The 22,305-nt window shown below is 44.0% G+C and overlaps 1 protein-coding gene across 4 annotated transcripts in view; it reads right to left on the reverse strand.

The window, feature by feature from the left end:
* LOC126482285 (clavesin-1-like) overlaps window positions 1-22,305 on the reverse strand; it is a 230,726-nt gene that overhangs the window by 199,166 nt on the left and 9,255 nt on the right. For 2 of the 4 annotated variants that reach the window (XM_050106275.1, XM_050106278.1), the window contains exons 2-4: window positions 16,494-16,648; window positions 15,375-15,534; window positions 8,172-8,421 (exon numbers count right to left, since the gene is read on the reverse strand). The exons of the other annotated variants lie outside the window; for them this stretch is intronic. In XM_050106275.1, coding sequence (XP_049962232.1) covers window positions 8,172-8,421; window positions 15,375-15,534; window positions 16,494-16,644 — 561 coding nt within the window. In that variant the 5' untranslated portion in view covers window positions 16,645-16,648. The remainder of the gene's footprint in view (window positions 1-8,171; window positions 8,422-15,374; window positions 15,535-16,493; window positions 16,649-22,305) is intronic. 4 annotated transcript variants of the gene reach the window in all.

Consider the following 22,305-nt stretch of genomic DNA (forward strand, 5'->3'; position numbering starts at 1 on the left):
ATGTCGATCATCTCCCTCTGCAGTTCCTGGTTTGCATAAATGATCTAGGTGATAATCTGAGCAGCCTCATTAGATTGTTTGCAGATGGCGCTGTAATTTGCCGTCTAGTAAAATCATCCGACTATCAATTCCAATTACAAAATGATCAAGAGAGTATTTTTGTTTGGTGCGAAAAGTGGCAATTGGCACTAAGCAAAGAAAAGTGCGAGGTCATCCACATGGGTACTAACATTTTGGGTATACAATAAATCGCACATATCTAATGGCTGTCAATTCGACTAAATACCTAGGATTTAAAATTACGAGCAACTTAACTTGTAAAGACGACACAGATAATATTGTGAGGAAGGTGAAACAAAGACTGAGCTTTATTGGCAGTACACTTAGCAGATGCGACAATTCCACTAAAGAGACAGCCTACATTACAGTTGTCCGTCCTCTGCTGGAATATTGCTGTGCGGTACGGGAACCTTACCAGGTGGTATTGACAGAGGACATCGAAAAAGTGCAAAGAAGGGCAGCTCGTTTCGTGTTGTCGCGCAATAGGGGCGAAAGTGTCACTGATATGATACGCGAGTTGGGGTGGCAGTCACTTAAACAAAAGCGGTTTTCCTTGAGGCGAGATCTATTTACGAAATTTCAATCACCAACTTTCGCTTCCGAATGCGAAAATATTTTGTTGAGACTCATCAACGAAGGGAGGAATGATCATCGTAATAAAATAAGAGAAATCAGAGCTCGAACGGAAAGATTTAGGTGTTTCTTTTTCTCATGCGCGAATAGACGGTGTAATGGTAGAGAAGCAGTATGAAAATAGTTCGATGAACCCTCTGCTAGGCACTTAAGTGTGAATTGCAGAGTAATCATGCAGATGTAAATGTAGATGTAGACGAAGAAGACCCGGAGGGCAGGTAGTTACAGATGTGACACAGGCCACCTGGACGAAGTCTGGTGCTTTGAACACTGGCAGGCGACTTTGGGAAGGGAGTGCGGCTCCACTGCAGTCGACGGGCACTCTGAAGTCTTGGGAGTTAACTTCGCGTATCACTTGCACTGAACGGCTGGAGCTGACTAGAAACGCCCTCTTCAAGTGATCCACACAAGTATTCACAATAACCTGGTTCACTGCGCTGAGTGGCCTTGTAGTTTGAGGTGCCATGTCACGGATTGCGCTGCCCCTCCCGCGGAGGTTCGAGTTCTTCCTCCTGCATGGGTGTGTGTGTTGTTCTTAACATAAGTTTGTTTTAGTAGTGTGTAAGCGTAGTGGCCGATGACCTCAGCAGTTTGGTCACTTAGGAATTCACACACAAAAATAATCTGTTAAGAGCTCAGGACGTGGTGCATCTCGCTTCTAGGATACACCATTTGGCCAACAGCTTCCCAGCGCCGAAGGCAATGACGAACACGTTGCAAGCTTCGTTTGGCTATGTCGTGGGCGTGGGTCTTATCTTCAGAGTTCGTTATAACACACTTACTTTTCCCCTCTGGAAGGAGGCCCTGGTCTTGTTAGAGCGGCTGACCTTTATGTCAGCACGATGGTTGTAAACACATCACCAGAGTTGTTTGCCGGGAACTCCGAGTCAAAAACTTTTTCCTCTTTCCCGAGTGTTGCCCACTGCAATAGCGCCAATTGCTCCTGCACTCTAGCGCTTCAAGAACTTTTTCATGGAATAATGTTAAGTCCCTGAAGACTTGTCTTGTGAGCTGTGCGTGGCTCGTGTTCGTGCCATCTCTTATTTAACATCCGGTTTTGGCCATACTGCAACCTCTTTATGTTAGTTTTCAATTACTTGTGCCACTGAGTTGCTGTTTTGCCAGCCCGTGAGCGGCAGCAGCAGCGCTCATCGATATAAACCCTGCCGTATTATCTTTGCTGGACTGCTGTTACTTCCTGGTCGCCGTGTGTCGTCCAGTCAGTTGGAACGTGCCAGCGTTAGTTCGGGCCTGGCAGTGTTTCAATTGGCACGCGGCACGAGTTCAGCCGGGGTGTGGCAACAGTGAGGTCCGGACCGCCATGACTCGCCCGACGGTTGCCGACGCACATTATTGGAGTGGCGAGGACTTTGGTTGGTCCACGGTCGCTCGTCTTACCGGACGATGCGTATCTGGCCGGCGATCGCTTATGGGTTGGCTGCGTGTACCGACTCGTGATTCGTCCCTGTCATTGTACAGTCACTGCCGTTAGCATTGTCTGCTTCTTCGGGCAAGTATTCGTGAAACTGTGTATGGTTTGTGTGATTTTGACTGACAAGTTATTTTAAATGTTGTCGGCTTACCGGCTCCGAGGAGCCGGTTGGTTGGCGTGGAGCAAAGAGGAATTCTCGGCGAGGAGGTTTTCGGTCGGGACCCGCTGCCGGTCTCTACGCGGTGTCGGAGAATGTCGCGCCCTACCCATTGCTGCGAGGTCCGTGGCTCACCGCTCCTGGACACGAGAGTTGAGTTTTGATTTAACCTACCAGCAAGTCAAGACTGTTCACATTGTGCCGTTTGGAGTTCGTTGTCAGCTATTGGGATATTTCGGCGAGCGACAACGTGGTTTTCAAGTTAGAAAATTCTAGCCACCTTCCGGTGGAGTTTCACTGTATTTGGTTATTTCAATTGAAGTACACAAGCGGAATCTGCGGCCTTGCGCCTCATCGTGTTGTTGCTGTCCAGCACAGTGTGTAGTTTGCCAGCTCCATTCATGATTGGTTGTTGGTGCCAAAATCTTCTACGTTTTTCCGTTGAACTCCCTGTTGTGCCCTGGTCGGGTGAAGTGGAAGTTATTTTGTCGGTGGGTCCGCTGACTGTCGGTGGGTTGGGTTGTTGTCGGATCGTGAATGCTTGGGCCGACTGCCTGTCTCACCTAAACGAGCGTTAGTGTTTGAATTACAGACCGACCCTGGAAAATCTGAGCGCCCTTGGGGGTGTGTACTGCCTTATTTTTTTAATTTATACTTGTTGATGGTACTTGTATGGCTTCTAACCGGTTTTGTGTTTTAAATTAGAGTTGTTTTACTCTTAAGGCCTTCAGCCTAGTTTAAAGTACTGTTTCACGTAAGCCCTTAGGCTTAAAAAAAATTGGAATTTTTAAGTCTTCGGCCTCCAGCCAATTTGAATTATACTTGTTTGCTTCAGCCTAGCTAAAGCACTATTTTAAGATAAGACTTGCCTCTTAAATTTCTGGTTATGCATGCGTTTTAAGTTATTGGCCTTCAGCCGTTTTGACAGTTAAATGGCTTTCAGCCGGTAATTATGTGCTAAAGATTAAAGCTATGCGTTTCAAAATTTTTTGGGCTCTTGTGATGTTTGATCAAATAATAAAGTTGTATGTTCGAGTGTAACTGACCGTCTCTCATTTTGGCCCCTTTCCACTATTTATTTAATCTGTCCTGTCCTGCAGTGTACCAGGACTCCTATGACATGTGACGTTTATTGCCTTCGTGTAGAACCGCCATTATGAAATCACACAGCCTGTGGAATGCCGAGCCCTGCATCGTGTGCTCCTCGCCAAGGAGGCTCGTGTGACCTGGTACCTGGTTGTCCATGAGAGACACATGATGCGGTTTCAGTTATATGCCATTAAGGTATATTTTCTGCATTTCCCTCTTATTTAAGTTCTTATCATTCTAATTTTTTTTGTTTTTATGATTTTTTTTAGGCTAGTGTCAAACTCTTGACATGGATGAACATTTACGGATGTGTGGAACTTCTGCAGAGGTGTGGCTGTTGATAAGGAAACTACTTTCTTCTCTTCTTCATGTTTCTCCGCACCATGTTATGTCACTGCCGATTCTGTTTCAGGATGAGACTTTTCTCTCAAGGACGAACAGAAACGCATTTAATTGTATCTGTTCAAGATGGCAGCAAGAGCGTCCTTGATTTTTTGGGCGTTTTTCGAAGATCGTCATACCTCTTCAATTCACCATTCGAGGCATCGTCAATATTATGCCGATTTTTTGGGGAGACATTTCCTGGATGCAGTGTGCTGGGTGTGAGAAGGAGAATATTTACACTACTGGCCATTAAAATTGCTACACCACGAAGATGACGTGCTACAGACGCGAAATTTAACCGACAGAAAGAAGATGCTGTGATATGCCAATGATTAGCTTTTCAGAGCATTCACCCAATGTTGGCGCCGGTGACGACACCTACAACGTGCTGACATGAGGAAAGTTTCCAACCGATTTCTCCTACACAAACCGCAGTTGACCGGCGTTGCCTGGTGAAACGTTGTCGTGATGCCTCGTGTAACGAGGAGATATGCGTACTATCACGTTCCCAACTTTCATAAAGGTCGGATTGTAGCCTATAGCAATTGCGGTTTATCGTATCGCGACATTGCTGCTCGCGTTGGTCAAGATCCAATGAGTGTTAGCAGGAAGTGGAATCGGCGGGTTCAGGAGGGTAATGCGGAACGCCTTGCTGGAAGCCAACGGCCTCGTATCACTAGTAGTGAACATGACAGCCATCTTATCCGCATGGCTGTATCGGATCGTGCAGCCACGTCTCGATCCCTCAGTCAACAGATGGGGACCTTTGCAAGACAACAACCATCTGCACGAACAGTTTGAGGACGTTTGCAGCAGCAGCTCGGAGACCATGGCTGCGGTTACCCTTGACGCTGCTTCACAGACAGGAGCGCCTGCGATGAGGTACCCACCGACGAATCTGACTGCAAGAATGGCAAAACGGCATTTCTTCGGATGAATCTAGGTTCTGTTTACACCATCATGATGATTGCATCCGTGTTTGGCGACATCACGGTGAACGCACATTGGAAGAGTGTATTCGTCACCGCCATACTGGCGTTATCACCCGGCGTGATGGTATGGGGTGCCATTGGTTACAAGTCTCTGTCACCACTTGTTTGCGTTGACGGCACTTTGAACAGTGGACGTCACACTTCACATGGGTTACGACCCGTGGCTCTACCCTTCATTCGATCTCTGCGAAACCCTACATTTCAGCAGGATAATGCACGACTGCTTGTTGCTGGTCCTGTATGGGCGTTTCTGGATACTGTTCGACTTCTGCCCTGGCCAACAAATTCTCCAGATCTCTCACCAATTGAAAACGTCTGGTCAATGGTGGCCGAGCAACTGACTCGTCACAATACGCCAGTCACTGCTCTTGATGAACTGTGTGGTAGCCTGTTGATGCTGCATGGGCAGCTATACCTGCACACGACATCCAAGCTCTATTTCACTCAATGCCCAGGCGTATCAAGGCCGTTACTACCGCCAGAGGTGGTTGTAGTGAGTACTGATTTCCCAGGATCTATGCACCCAACTTGCTTGAAAATGTAGTCACATGTCACTTCTAGTATAATATATTTGTCCAATCAATACCCGTTTACCATCCGCATTTATTTTTCGTGTAGCAGTTTTATTGGCCAGTAGTGTATGTAAGTTCAAAAAATGGCTCTGAGCACTATGGGACTTGACTGCTGAGGTCACGAGTCACCTAGAACTTAGAAGTACTTAAACCAAACTAGCCTAAGGACATCACACACATCCATACGCGAGGCAGGATTCGAACCTTCATCCCGTATCGGTCGCGCGGTTCCAGACAGAAGCACCTAGAACAGCTCGGCCACTCCGGCCGGCTTTATTTAAATATTTGTTTGGTGTTTGTTCCGGAACTTGACATGTTTGAGCCATGTGAAGAGACTTTGGAACGTTTTTCGAGAGGAAATGCCCGTGTCCTCCCTGTTGTGGCTTGGGGATCAATGTGAATCTACTACCTCTCGCTGGCGTGTGGTTGCTGTTTTGTTTCGTTCCGCCAGGAAGTCGTCCTATATTAACTTTTGTTGTTGTTATGCTGATCATGTCCCCAGATCTTAAATGAAGCTCCTGCGTTTTCTTACCCTGATTAATAAAATGTGATTAAGGCAACTGCTAGCGATAAGCGGGAAATCCGGTTTCGAGTCCCGCACAGTTTTTCGTATGTCGCCAGTGAATTGCAGAACGGACATCACACTGAATAGCTTCCGTTAGCTTAAACTGTTGCTGTAAGGTACAAGTATTTTATAAAAAAAAAAGTCATATACAGTTCTGACTATTAGTTCCTTATGTCAAAGTACTGAGTTCAGGTATCATTATCACTATCACCTGCACGATTTTTACTTTATAATATTTTGGGAATGTAGTGAAAATAATGAGATTTATTATGAACCAATGAAATTAATTTCTATTAGAAAATCAGAAGATAGCATGTGGCAAACACGTAAACGCTTATTACTTTCTCCCTATGTTTGTGAAAGTGAACCTAGGAAACCAATGCAGCAATTTTTGGACTAGCCTTTGGCGTTGGGCAGTTAAGCTGCAACAACACTCTCCAAATCGGAAGTCGAACTGGGCCTTCTGCGCCCATCGTTAAATACCGTACACATCGATGCACACAGAGGGCGTCACACGGCAGTCGGTCTCCAGCATGGGATCACGTCGGATCGCTCATCAAGGAAATGGTGAACGTAACAGGAACCACATTATGTTTCTATCACAAGGCATTAAAATAGTCCGACTCATCTACCAAAAGCTGTGTATGCCGCTACAGAATGTGGTGAAAGCAGGCCATTTGTCCTGCTTTCGAATGATGTCATACAAATGGTTCTCTTATCCGCAGTTATAAGCGGCCGCATGGCTTCACTCAGCAGTTATTTTTCCGATTGCCAGCAATTCCAGTTCCAGGTATCAGCAAGCTACCACAAGTCGCCGACGTCATCCCCGAGTGTCGCAAAATTTTTGCAGTAATTGGGTGTGCTGCCACCAGCAGTAATCGGGATTGAACTACAATTATACTAGCTAGTATTTGTTAACTGAATTAGATACAGCCTAGATTTCAGAACTTTGAATTCATCCCAATTTTCTGCAGGTGAATATTTGTGTTCATATTGACCATAGTGGTATTCCGCCGCCCACTGAAGCTGCATAATATCCTCATCGATCCCTACACAACTCCTGCTTCCAACCTCTTGCCATATTGTTCACATTACTGTAACAGACCTATGTGCAAGACTTGTCTCATACTGGCCCCCCCACCATCTACTCCAGTCTGGTCACAAGCACCATTTATCCCGCCAAAGGCAGGGGTACCTTTGAAACCAGTCATGTGATCTGGAAGCTAGGCGGCAGCTACGGTGCTGCATTCTACGTGAGCATGATAACCAACGAACCGTCTGTCCACATGCATCGCCTCTGGAGAACTGTGGCCAAGAAGCAGCTTGACGACCCCATTGCTGAGCACCCTGCCCAACGCGACGATCTTCATTTCAATGACTGCTTCACGGCCTGTGTGATCTGGATCATTCCCCCCAACACCCGCTTCCCTGAATTGCACAGACAGCAACTCTCCTTGCATTATATCCTACGTTCCCGTATCCCTCCTGGCATCAATCTTCGTTGGTCACTGTTGTTATCCATCTAGCTCTTTTCCTGTCCCCATTCCAGCACTACACAGTCCTCTATTCCTACAATGCACTGTCTTTTTACCTCTCTCCTTTTCCCTAACCCCTCCCCCTCCCACACACACCTTTCATCTAACCACTATACTGCACCTACCTTCCCTACCCTTTTTCTATCTCGTCCTTGTATGCTGAAACAAGCAGCACTTTACCGCCCCCCCCCCCCTCCTCTATTGTGCCACCACCTCCATGCCCCAGCCTTCTCCTTACACCCAACACCCAGCTGCCACTCTCATCATGGGCTGTTGCTCGCAGTGTGGCTTCAGCTGCCAGAGACCGTGGTGATGTGTGCGAAATTTGCATTTGTGTGAGTGTGTGTCTGTATGTTGGCCAAAATCTCACTTCCTGACAGTGTTTTTTGTTGTGCCTATCAGCCACTCAGTATCTACCCTATATGACGAGTTGCAACTATGTTTTTCATAATACTGTTAATGATTGTAATTTGTTGTTCATCATGTTGCCCACGTTCTTTTTTATTTAGTAATATACAGCCTTGTGATCAGACAGTTACAGGCTCCAACCACGCCACCTCAATACAGCAACTGATGTCTGTGGCAGGGGGTTGCTTCCTGTCACTTTTATGTTGGGCGCCAGAACTATTTGGAGAAAACGTCAGGCCACTTTCTACCCCTGTTTGATTCCCACTCTGGTAAATAGTTTTCATGGCCATACATTTTATAATTTTAATCGATTGGACCAGAATGGAACAGTTTTGCTAACTTACCTTATAGCAGAGTTCAAGATTGCGGATAAGGTTGATATCTGCACGCACGATGTGTCCAGCATTCACGTTGGCCAAGTCAAAGATGATGACATCTCCAAGAGAGTAGTCTTCGGCCAACAAAACTTCCAGTGCACCGGTCACTATCTTACCATACTGGGGCCAAATTATATTGGTCGAGTCTTCGTCCACTGCGGTCCAGACGTGCACGCGATATGCATCCTTTGTGAGTCGTGGCATGATCATCATTTTACTGTAGGAGACATTATACTCTTGTCAATACATGCTTATGCGACAGAGGATAATACAGGGAGAGTCACCTAACATTACCGCTGGATATATTTCGTAAACCACATCAAATTGTGACGAACCGAATCCACAGACCGAACGTGAGGAGAGGGGCTAGTGTAATTGTTTAATACAAACGATACAAAAATGCACGGAAGTATGTTTTTTAACACAAACCTACGTTTTTTTTAATTGGAACCACGTTAGTTTTGTCAGCACATCTGAACATATAAACAAATACGTAATCAGTGCCGTTTGTTGCATTGTAAAATATTAATTACATCCGGAGATATTGTAACCTAAAGTTGACGCTTGAAACCTTCGACGATCACTTGCGTGTTGTAACAAACACGGGCCACGGTCGGCGAGCAGCATCTGCAGGGACATGTTTACGGTGACGACCGTGTTTCGGAGTGTGGCTGTAGTGCACTGTTGTGGTTTGGTCTAGCTGTCGCAGTGTCCGCATGTAACGCTTGCTGCTATTCTTATTCTGCATTCGTCTCCGCACGCAGATCAACTGTAGTACACCGTGTTACCGGACGTCTGTGATAGTGTAGTGTTGTAGGAACTGTGACCATGGTGTATTCGAACTCTGAAAAGGCGGAGATGATACTCATCTATGGTGAGTGTCGACGAAATGCAGCTGAAGCCTGCAGGGTGTATGCGGAACGGTACCCGGACAGAGAGCATCCAACGTGCCGCACATTGCAAAACATCTACCGCCAACTGAATACAACAGGTATGGTCGTAGCACGCGAAGGGTTCCGCAACAGGCCCGTCACAGGAGAATCGGGTGCAGTTGGTGTGTTAGCTGCTGTTGCCATGAACCCACACATGACTACAAGGGATATTGCGAGAGCCGGTGGACTGAGTTAAAGTAGTGTCATGTGCATACTGCATCGTCACCGTTTTCACCCGTTTCATGTGTCGCTACATCAGCAATTACATGGTGATGACGCTAATCATCGAGTGCAATTCTGTCAATGGGCGTTAACAGAGAATGCGTTGAAGTTCTACCTGTTTACCGACGAAGTGGGTTTCACAAACCACGGGGCAGTGAATCTACGGAACAAGGAATAATGGTCCGTGGACAATCCTCGCTGGCTCAGACAGGTAGAGCGACAGCGACCGTGGACTGTAAATGTATGGTGCTGAATCATTGGCGACCACCTCATTGGTCCTCACTTCATTGCAGGAGCCCAAACAGCTGCAACATACATCGCGATTCTACAGAATGATCTGCCAACGTTGCACGAAAATGTCCCACTGGAAATGCGTCGACGTATGTGGTATCAGCATGATTGTGCACCTGCACATTCCGCAATTAACACTAGGCTGACCTTGGACAGGATGTTCGACGGGCGTTTCATAGGACGTGGAGGACGCATAAATTGGCCAGCACGTTCTCCTGATCTTACACCTCTGGACTTCTTTCTGTGGGGTACGTTAAAGGAGAATGTGTACCGTGATGTGCCTACAACCCCAGAGGATATGAAACAACGTATTGTGGCAGCCTGCGGCGACATTACACCAGATATACTGCGGCGTGTACGACATTCATTACGCCAGAGATTGCAATTGTGTACAGCAAATGATGGCCACCACATTGAAGATTTATTGGCCTGACATGTCGGGACACTGTTCCATTCCGTGATTGAAAAAGGAAACCACGTGTGCACGTGTACCTCACCCCTCATGGTAATGTACACGTGCGTCAGTGAAAAAGGCCAATAAAAAGGTGTTAACAAGTGGACGTAATGTGCTGTTCCAGTCTCTTCTGTACATAAGGTCCATCACCGTTCCCTTTGGATCCCTACGTAATTCGGTGCTCTCTGATACACACGATCGAACAGCGGAGGAGTGGTACTGAAGCGTCAACTTTAGGCTACAATATCTCCGGATGTATTTAACATTTTACAATGCAACAAACGACACTGATTACGTATTTGTTTATATGTTCAGATGTGTTAACAAAACTAACGACGTTCCATTTAAAAAAACGTAGGTTTGTGTTACAAAACATACTTCCGTGCATTTTTGTATGGTTTGTATTAACCAATTACACTAGCCCCTCTCCTCACGTTCGGTCTGTGGAATCGGTTCGTCAGTATTTGATGTGGTTTACGGAATATATCCAGCGGAAATGTTAGGTGACTCACCCTGTATATGCGGTCGGTCAACATGAAGTTACAATTTACGAAATACAAGAACAAACAATAATATATGCATCCAGAATGAATCCTTCAACTTAATGCGGTGTGTGTACTCTTCGAAAAATCCTGGTAGGTTAAATCTTTGACTCGGATAGTGATATAAACTCCGAACTTTGATGGCGGCTCTCTCCTAAGGTATCTAGGTACCAATCACGACCCGCCCTCACAACTTCTCCTTCGTCTGTACGCGAATCTAGGAACTACTTCTGGAGTAGCAGTCCTGAAAAGTACGCAGGAGATCTTCTGTGAATCAACTACTGTAAAATACCCGTGAGTAGAAGTTAATGTTGTACCATGTAACAATTTAACCAGCCCTGGAATAGAAGTTAACTAAATTTTCTGATTTCACTATGAAATGATGGCATACACTTTATGTGGGTTGCACTCGGCAGTGGTTTTCTGAAATTGCAAATATTACTCCGCAGCAGTAGGGTTCATTCCAAATGTGAATAACTGTTCCATGGAATTTACATTCTAGTGTCATTAAAACGATCTTCAAATTCGAGAGAACCTTGCCAGTACTGTATTTAATAGTCCACGTGTTACAATATTTTTCTACTACATGGCCATAATTAGTAACTTAAATCAAAGTATGCAGAACTATCATCGAATACCACTTGCAGGTTAAAAAATTTTGCAATAGACGTCGGAAACTAATACAAATTTCCATTTTCGAGGCATGGAAAGTTCTTGACACTTTACAGAATCTCAGTTAATTTGCAAATATCATGTATTTCATTGTAAAATGAGTCTCAACGTACAAGATGGTGCACGTCTGTCGACCTATGGCTTAGCCGTTCACACGTTATGTAATCAATTTTAATAAATGTTAAGAGTCATCCATTGTAAAACTCATTAACTGAGGAATTTACACTACCTTCGAAGTAACATTCACATGTTATAGAACATTTACATATATAGAACTCTTAACACTTACAAAAGCTGGGCAAAACACAAGCTAAAGTCTCAGAACAACAAAAAACATTATAAAATGAGCGAAACTCCCTACGGCACGGTCCTTCACGTGTTTCCAAAATGTATCACTAAAATGAAACACTGACCAAGAAACGTCATGTGTTTCTCCTAGACATACTATCCTCCAGGTACAAAACTTTATCTCATGCGTCCACTCCAATGTAACGTGGAAAAACTACAAAAATGTTGTTGCAGGGAAAGGAGACACCAAGCAGAACTAATTGGAAAAACCATAAGTAATTGTAATTCCTCCACTAAAGAAGCTTATCAGTCAGTCCTCTGGCCAATTTCTGGGTACCACTCGTTCGTTTGGGACCATCGCCACTTCGAAACAATATAAGAGACAGAGGTTTAGTAGTGGTGAAAGGTGGTCGTAAGTTTAAAGAAAATTGAAAACGTTTTAGAAGACTATCAATTTGGTTTTAGGAGACACCAGAGAAGCGGTACTGACATTGTAGTTCCTAAGGGAAGGAAGACTAAATGAACTCACGTTCATCGGATTTGTCGACCTAGAAAAAGGGTTACACAACGTAAAATGGAGCAAGATGTTTGAAATTCAGAGAAAAGTAGGTGTAATCGAAAGGGAGAAAGTGGTGATATACAGGATGTAAAAGAAACAAGGGGGAAAAATAAGACTGGATAAAAAAGGGTGTAAGACAGGTACGTAGTCTTTCACTCTATACATGGAAGAAGTATTGGAAAAACAAGAGGTTTTAAAAATGAGGTCAGAATTAAGGTTGAAAGGATATCAGTCATAAGATTCGCTGTTGACACTGCTGTCGTCAGTAAAAGAGAAGAAGAATTACAGGATCTGTTGACTGGAATGTACGCTCTAATGAGTACAGAATATGGACTGAGAGTAAATCCAAGAAAGACGAAAGTAATGAGAAGTACCAAAAATGATAACAGCGAGAGACTTAATATCAGTATTGATAATCAACAAGTAGAGGAAGTTAAGGAAATCTGTTACGTAGGCAGCAAAATAACACATGGCGAACGGAGCATTGAGAGCCTAATAAAGAGTCTAGCACTGGCAAAAATGGTGTTCCTGGCAAAGAATAGTCTACTAGTGTCAAAAATGGGCCTTAAGTTGAGGAAAAATTTCTGAGGATGCACGTTTGGACCAAAAAATCGTGTGGTAGTGAAACATGGACTGAGATAAAACCAGAACAGAAGAGAATCGAAGCATTTGAAGAGTGGTACTGCAGAAGAATGTCGAAAATTATGTGGACTGATAAGGTACTGAATGTGGAGATTCTCTGCAAAATCGCCGAGGAAATGAGTATATCGAAAACACTGACAAGAAGAATGGACAGTATGCCAGCACATTCTAGAGGGCGTTGTAAGGGAAAAACTGAGGAATAAGAAATTGGGATATATCCAGCAAATAATTGAGGATATCGGTAGCAAGTGCCATTCTGAGATGAGTTCGGCAGAGGGGAAAAATTTGTGTTGGGACGCCTCCACGTGGTGGTAAATTTTGTATATGTTTCATAGTTTCAAATACACCTTAGCCTTATTATTATCATGCAACATAACATAAGGCATAACGTTAATCGTATAGAGGACAACATGGGCTACTGCAGTGTTTGAAGTAAGTGAAGATCTACCATGAAAGATGTGAAGAAGCTGACGGTGTAGGACATCTTTGAATTCTATGAAAAAGTTGAGAATGTGCAGAGTCAAACAGCACAGTATTGACACGAGGTTTTTTTTTTTTTTTTTTTTTTTTTTTGTAGCAGACATTTTGAAGACGTTCGATGAAAACTATGATAAATGCGAACTGCATCACTTTGAAGCTTGTTTTTAGAGTTCCAAGAAACTGACTTAGAATCCTCTGGATTAGATTTTTTGCCACTCTTTCGTCTCACTAGATGATCAGGTATTTTGCAGGGCATATTACATTCGATTTTTTGAGTCATAGGTTAGTAGATGATATATGGAAGGGAAACTGGAACTTCGAAAGAGAGATCGTATTGTGTTCTTCCAACCACGTGGCTTAAAGCTACAATAACGTTAACAACAAGAAAGTTTGTTTGTCTGGTTAAGTGCCTAACCGGTACTCCATTTCACGTAGGAAACAAAACAGGGACGTAGGGAAGAAAACAGGGGTGTCTAGTTCTCTTCAAACATTATATTATCTTGTGCTGTGCGAGTACGAACACAGTGCAAAAACTTGCACTTGGAGACAGCAGTATGCAGATAGTACTGTTAGCGTCTCAATACACTTAACGTGGAGTTTACAGTGCGGCGTTTTCCTGATACTGGTCTAATGCCAACGTGTTTATTCAGTACTCTAGCAGACGATAACAATTCGATGGTAACGCCGAGTATTGTACACGAAAGTACGGTGAGAAAACTAAGAGTGATGAAACATCTTCCGGAAAAATAACGGACACTTGAGGTACCAAACATTTAAAAACGTAACCTCTAATCTGAACACTATTATAAAAAAAATATTTACACAGAACGACATTTTTAACGTAACACATTCTATAAATTGTGAGTATAATGCAACACATGCATCTGAGACTGAAACTGAGGGAGATATTTCAGTGTACATTAGAGCTGACCAATGAGTGATCCCTCCTTTTAAGTTTGATAGCAAGAATGGATTATCTGTTTTTCACCACACACCACACATTTGGTTTACACAGAAAAATGTAGCTGAGGATGCAGTGGGCATATACGTCTTTTGGGTATGCGAGTTGATTCTGACAGATCCATAGTTGTCAGACAGTTTTACACAATAATGACGAGGTAAACACTGAAATGAGAGCGGGCTGTGTCACTTTGCGAGTTGTCTCCAATGTTGAAGAATAAATATACAAAGAACGGAGGTGCTGGACATGTTGTTAAGATATTTAGTGCCGGCAGAACTGTTGAAAATCTAGAGCACAGGAACAAAGTCTTCTGCGTTGAAACCTGCGTTTTCAAGTCGTGACTTCCATGCAACGTCGTTTCTGTTGTTACGTATTTGTTACTGATTACACTTTACGTTAGTGTAACAGTAATAATCATTTTAGTAGTTCGGTCTGACTTTTCTTTTATTAGTGGTCATAAATAAATCTCAGTCTGTAGCTGACATTTTGTAAGAGATTTCAACAACAGACTGCACTCTAGTTCTGAGCACTACTAAACGAAAAGTTAGAACAAACTACAAAAAAATAATCGTTGTTACGTTAACCCAGAATATAGTCAGCAACAAATAAATAGCAACACTAACAACAACTGCAGGGAAGTCAGGACTTCAAACTATGTGTAATCATATTATTCATAATTCTCATGTAAAACAAGAAATGCACAAAAATTCATAAAATGTTCAATTACAGCTTACCTGATGATTCCTGTGTAGCTATAATAGGCCCACAATTCAAATAAAAAGTAATAGTCACAACAGCGTAACTGGTTACACAAATTCATTATGTCCTTGAAAGACATTCATTACGCAGCAGTCCCAGAGGATTCAAAAATGATTTTTCATTTGATCGTAAATGCAGATACTTAAATTCTGTTTTAGTAACACAAAAGACTCCGCTGTTTTCCCGAAAAATCTAGTATTATCATTTCACGAAGAAGTAACAAGGTAACGTACGCCTATACTTGGAGTCCAAACATTGGAACCAGAGCTCTGCAGAGTTATACATCCATTACAGTAGAGCATGAAAAGCTACTGGAAAAATAACAACTCTGTATGAATTTAAAAAGCTTAAGACAGGTTGGAACTCACAAGTGCTCCATTGCAAACTGGAAGTCGCTTTCTTCTGCATCTCTGTTCATAAGTAACTCGGGAAATTTGTGTTTGAGGGAGAAGTATGCGTCTAATCCCAGTTTCACCTTTTCCATGCTGCACTTGCAGTTGATGTACATTCGCTCAATGACGGAGTCATCTGTAACACAGATTTCAAGTGGTGATTACGAAGATAAATTTTTATAAGGATATTAAGGACACACAAAACAGAAAGGGTTCTCATATTGATAGCAGTTTTGTTGTATAAAATCTGGTATGATAGAGTTGTTACAAGATAAACTTTTTCAGTTTTTTACTATATATGGTCCTTTAAAACGGTCGTATGATCCCACAATCATATTATACTGCACATACGCATCTGCGTTCACATTACTGCTAAATGTAGTATGCATAATATTAAAGAGTGTAGTAGCATATCGAAGCATTACTAATCACTGAACAGATAACCAAGATAACCAGCTGGGCCGGCCGAAGTGGCCGTGCGGTTAAAGGCGCTGCAGTCTGGAACCGCAAGACCGCTACGGTCGCAGGTTCGAATCCTGCCTCGGGCATGGATGTTTGTGATGTCCTTAAATTAGTTAGGTTTATCTAGTTCTAAGTTCTAGGGGACTTATGACCTCAGAAGTTGAGTCCCATAGGGCTCAGAGCCATTTTTAACCAGCTGGAAAAGGTAAATAAAATTCAAAAACAAGATGGAGGGCTGATCATAGTAATTCAGCTAAGATGTAGGCAGTGAAGTTGTAATAAGGAGGTAGATTTAACACGAAAATTTGTAATGATTACTTCCTCCTTAAGTTGCAATCACAATTTAGTATACAAAACTATAAGTATTTCTTTCCCAGTGATCAACAAAAAAAAACATGATCATCAGAAACGAGATATAGCTGAGTTATTTGTGACTTGTTATATGGGTAATAAATGAAGTGAGTTTCAGACACAACAATCATAAGACAATGCTTTCCTAAATCTGCTTATGAAACAGATAATTAATATTTAGATGTACAAGGCATTACCTCTAATTAGTTACACCATTCATGAATAAAGTGTGTGCATTTCCTTGGTGTAATATATGGCCTCTAGTGTGACAAATGTACAGACCTACGGCGTCGGGTAAGTGTGGCTGCATCCTGAGCCATTCTCGGAGTGACGTCACAGACGTCTTGATGTCCTCCTCGTTGGTGCCCAACTGCTCTCTGACATACGCCACCTCCTCAGCCGTGATCACCAAGTATTTGCCGTTGTGTGTCATTGCTCTGAAGCAGAAAGTAGACACAGTCGCTTATAGTAAAGCATGAAGGCGTTTTTGACATACAACCACTGACTGCGTAAAAGAAATCGAAGAAGGAAGAGTATAGTTTATAAAGTCGCGTCAACAAGGTTGGATTGTTTGAAGGATCTGAGAGTAAATCGGTCGATCCCTTTCAACGGCATTTGTCTGAAGTGGTTTAGGAAAATCACAGTAAACTTAAATATGAATGGCCGGACTGCTTTACGCACTTCTTGAATGGATCTACTTTACTGTATTATTATCTATATATCATATTGTTGAGTACGCGTCTTGAGATGCAGGCGCTGCATTCCTAATGAACTTTACAAATGAACATGGCTGTAGTTCCGGCATTCAGGAAACGTAACAGGTTGAAAATAACCAAGCACTCCTACTTCTCAGCCAGAGACGATATACAATGTTCTGGACGGGACGAGAGCAGCAATCAGTTTCTGCATATTGTCCTGAAGATGGAAATGAAAAGAAATCTAGCCTGCGAATTTTAGGTAATATCCATAGCAGCAGAAAGTAGTGCAACGGGAGTAACTTGGTTGGCTAATTTCGGGGGAAGAGACCAAACAGCGACGTCATCGGTCCCATCGGATTAGAGAATGACGGGGAAGGAAGTCGGCAGTGCTCTTTTAAAGGAACCATCAAGGAATTTGTCCGAAGCGAATTAGGAAAATCACGGAAAACCTAAATCCGGATGGCGTAAAGCGAGCTTCAACCCTCGTCCTACAGAATACGAGTCCAGTGAGCTAACCACTCCGCTTCCTCCCTCGGTACGGGAGTAGGGTTCCTCATGAATAGGAAGGTAGGACTGAGATGTTGCCCTGAATGGTTAGTATAGGACTTTCCCTGTCAGAATCCACATGATACTAAAGCCAATAATGGATAGAAAAATGAAGAGAATTATGCAAAAGAATCAATGAGAATAGAGGCAGGCTACTGAACTACTGAGGAGTGATGAGATAATTTCTCTAAGAGTGTAACATAGCGATAATGAATACCACAGCAGGCTGTTCGGCTGAAGAGGAATTTACACATCTCAAAAATGCAGTCACAGTAACCGATCATCCAAATGTAAGTAAACGGAACGTAACTGTGCCTTGGGTAACAACAGATGTATTTTAGGTGATCGACCAAGGGAGGAGGTACATAAATCTCAGATTATGACAGAAATACAGCAATCAAAGTCTCTAAGGCGTAAGATAAGTAAAAAGTGCAGAAAAGTGAAAACGAAATGGTTACAGGAAAAATGCAAATAAATCAAGAGAGAAATGGTCGTCATAAGGACATATTCAGCGTACAGAAAAGGCAAACAACCTTAAGGGAAATTGAAAGCAAGTGCCTCAACATTGAGAGTGCAACGGGAATCTCATTGTTAAGCACAGGGAAGAGAGCGGGTAGGCTGAATGGGTGCATTGAAGGCCTCTACGAGGGCGGAGCTGTATGGAGTCACGGTAGAAGAAGAAATGGGAAACATCATGGAAGACAGGGGAGTCAATATCAAAGTTAAACAGAACTTTCGATGAAGAGTCTGGAGACATACCATCAGATATTGGGAGTAAACAGAAAAAAAGAAGAGCTGAACAAATGTCATTAACGTTAAACTTAACACCAGAAGTTATGGGACCAAGAAGCACACAAAGCCAACGGATTCTGCTGGCATAGAAGAAAAATAATACATGACGATGAAGACAGTAAGACCTAAAAAAGCAGAGTAGCAGAGGGAAGGAGGACATTCCTGCTTGATAAAGTCCACTTGTATCAAATGTCAGACTTGAGGAAGAAAATTTTGAGAACATTGATTTGCAGCATATAACTGTACAGAAATAAATCATAGATTGTTTCAAAGTCAGAAAAGAAGAGAATCGAAGTGTTTGAGTTGTGATGCTATAGAATCATGTAGAAAATTAGGTGGACTGATAGGGAATGAGATGTTTTCTCCCAGAATGGATAAGGAAAGATATATGCGGAAAACGTTAACAAGAAGAAGGGACAGGGAGATAGGACACCAAGAAATAACACCCATAGTAGCTGTAGGAGATGTGGAGGGTATAAACAACAAGAGAATATATCGACAGTAATACTCTCTAACACAAAAGAAAGAATCGGAGAGGTGATGCACATATACAGGGAAGCAAATGATTATAGTTTTTAAAAAATGTATTATTTATTTAAGAGAAAGAGCTTCACAAATTGGGTAAACCAAAGACGGTTCGGTCCACCTCTTTGCTTGCCTGTACATTACATCACATCTACCGATTTCTGTCCTGCTCGGATGATTCCTTCGTCGTGCGAGGCATTTTTCTTTTTGTCTTATAGTGTATTTCGAAGAAATATTTGCGGATGTTGATTCTGTTACTCACAGATTCTGGATTAATGGTACGACGCCGACAGAAGTGCATAACACACGACTTTGCGGCCGAAAGCTAGAACGTGGGGGATAGAGCCCATTACTGCCCCTTGTGGATAGCTCCCTGTAGGCGCCGCTCGGCAACACCAGTACTGGTGGAGCAGTACGAAATGCAGAAGTCATCTGCCTACAGAAAAGGTGAGACCGACAGCCCTGCAGCTGTTGCTAGACCATTAATGACCGCTAAAAGTAGAGAGACACTCAATACAGAGCCCTACAGGACCGCATTCTCCTGGATGTACGGGGGGGGGGGGGGGGGGGGGGTGGAACTATGGGAGGCACCAACTTGGACACGGAATGTACGAAGTGACAGGAAATTTTGGAAAAAAATCGGGAGTGGGCCTCAGACAGCCCACTCGTATTATGTGGCAAGGATATGATGTCGCCAGGTGGTGTCATACGCTTTTCGTAAATCAAAAAAGACTGCAAACATGTGCTGGGGTCTGGAAAAGGCTGTTCGGATGGCAGACTCGAGGCACACAAGATTGTCAGTGGTAGAGGGACTCTGGTGGAAGCCGCCCTGGCGTAGAGCCTGTAGGTAGGCCATGTGACTCCAGGACTCGAGCCAACTGTCAACACACCAAACATTCCAGCAACCTAGAAAGAACGTTGGTGAGGCTGATAGTTATCCATATCAAGAGGTTTTTTACCGGGTTTGAGCTTCGGAATGATGGTGCTCTCCCACCATTGCGATGGAAAGACGACCTCGCACCAAATCCGGTTGAAGATGACGAGGAGATGTCTCTTGTAGTCAGATGAGAGATGTTTAATCATCTGACTGGATCCGATCCGGCCCAGGAGCTGTGTCGGGGCAATGTGCAAGGGCGCAGAATATCTCCCACTTTGTGTAAATTGTGCGTTAAAGAATTCATTGTAGCCCGTAGGGAACGAGAGACTTTCCTTCCAGCCACCTTTTGAGAGTGTGAAAGGCTGGGGGTAATTCTCTGGCACAGAGGCTCGAGCATAGTGCTCAGCAAAGTGCTCGACAATCGGGTTTGCGTCGGTAAATAACACGCCATTTATGTTAACACTGGGAACACCTGTTGGGGTCTGGTACCCGAAAACACGTTTGATCTTTGCCCAGACTTGGGAAGGTGACGTATTGCACCCAAAAGTCGAGACATATCTCTCCCAACACTACTGCTTCCATCGTTTGATAATTTGGTGAACAGGGGCACAAAGCCGTTTAAAGGCTATGAGATTCTCCAAGAAAGGGTGCCGCTTATGCCACTGTAGAGCTCACCGACGCTCTTTAATTGCTTCAGCAACTTCTGGCAACCACTATGGGACTGCCTTTCGCTGGTGGCACCCTAAAGAGCGAGGGATTGTGTTTTCTGCCTCAGAAACGATTGTTGTAGTCACCTGCTGAACCATCACATCGATGTTGCCGTGTTGAGGAGATTCAATGGTGACAGCAGAGGTGAAATTTTCCCAGTTCATGTTGTTTAAAACCCATCTGGGCAAAAGACCATGGGCCTGACACCAGGGCAGTGACAAGAAGATGGGGAAGTGGTCACTACCACACAGGTCGTCATGTGCTCTCCAGTGGATAGATGGGAGAAGTCCTGGGCTGCAAATTGATAAATCAGTGGCCAAGTAACTACCATGAGCCACACTGAAACGTGTGTTGGGCCCAGTATTTAAGAAGCAGAGGTCGAACTCATACAGTAAAGTTTCGACATCTCTACCTTGGCCAGTATGCATGGTGCCACCCCACAAGGGGTTATGGGCATTAAAATCTCCCAATAGTAGGAAAGGTTTAGGGAGTTGACCAATCAGTGCAGTCAATACACGCAGGGATACTGCACCATCTGGAGGAGGATATACATTGCTGACAGTTATTTCCTCCGTCGTCCTTATTCTGACTTCAAGAGGAGTTTGAAGGGGCAAAGTTTCACTACAGACTGAGTTTGGAGCATAAAATCAAACTCCACCTGACACTCGATTGTAGTCGCTACGGTCCCTGAGTATACCTTACAGCCACAGGGTGCAGGGGTACTCATTGGCGGAACCAGCTTTCCTCGAGGGCAATGCAGAAAGCAGGTGTAAAGCTCAACAGCTGCTGTAGCTCAGACGGGCAGTGGAAAAAACCGCCACAATTCCACTGGAAGATAATGTCATCGTGAGACTGGGAAGGCATGGAACATTCAATGAGGCAGTTATAGCTCAGGGTCTCCTGCTGCCACTGACATTTTGCCTGAGCAGTCTATATCCATTGTGTCTTAGGATCCAACGAGATCTAGGTCTTCAGCAGAGGCCAGAATCTCCACCTCGTCCGCAGATGCAGAGCTTGTAGCTAGTGGTGCTGTGGGTGCCACCGCAATTCCCTTGGTCTTGAGGAACTCCTATTGGATTTCACTCACTCCTCCTTGGATTTCCCTGGCTGGGAAGATTTCACTGATTCAGTCCCTGAGACTGAGGCTTAGCGTGAAGCCCTATGACCAGCTGCTTTTGGGCTCTTCAGCCACTGGTTGCTGTCCTGTCATCTTTCCCACTAGCAGAAACCTGGGAAGGGGGCGACCCAAGCGATCCCTTCCTAGCGAGAGGAACGGAAGAAGACACACTACTCTGGCTCAGAAGTGAAGTCTGATATCCCCAATGGTTGGGGAGGGTGCTGCTCCTGAAGTAGGTGGTGTGGGAGCATCAGGAAAGGAAATGACCCCCACCATCAAGGGGGCACGTGTAGTCTTTTGGTTCTGAGAGGAGACAGGAATGCGAGGAACTGATGGGGAAACAACTGTTCTCGTAGCGGTTGCATAAGAGGACGTCGTAGCCACAGGACGTAGGCGCTCAAATTCCTTCTTAGCCTCAGTGTAGGTCAGTTGGTCTGGGGTCTTATATTCAATGTTTTTCCTCTCTTTCTGTAAAATGCTGCAGTCTGGTGAGCAAGGTGAATGATGATCTCTGCAGTTGACACGGGTAGGAGGTGGGGCACATGGTGTATTGGGATGTGATTGATGTCCACAATTACGGCATGTGATGCTGGAAGAACAGCTGGAAGACATATGGCTTAACATCCATCACCCTGACTTTCTCAGGTAATGTGTCATAATCAAAGGCCAAGATGAAAGCACCGGTGGTAACCTGATTATCTGTCAGACTCCACTAGATGTGCAAGACTAAACGAACACTTCACAGCTCTAAAGTGGCGCTCAGCTCGTCGTCAGACTGCAGAAGGACGTCCCTTTGCAATATAATAACCTGTATCATATTTAAGCTGCAGA

This window comes from Schistocerca serialis, chromosome 5 (assembly GCF_023864345.2).
Source record: "Schistocerca serialis cubense isolate TAMUIC-IGC-003099 chromosome 5, iqSchSeri2.2, whole genome shotgun sequence".
NCBI classification, from domain to species: domain Eukaryota; kingdom Metazoa; phylum Arthropoda; class Insecta; order Orthoptera; family Acrididae; genus Schistocerca; species Schistocerca serialis.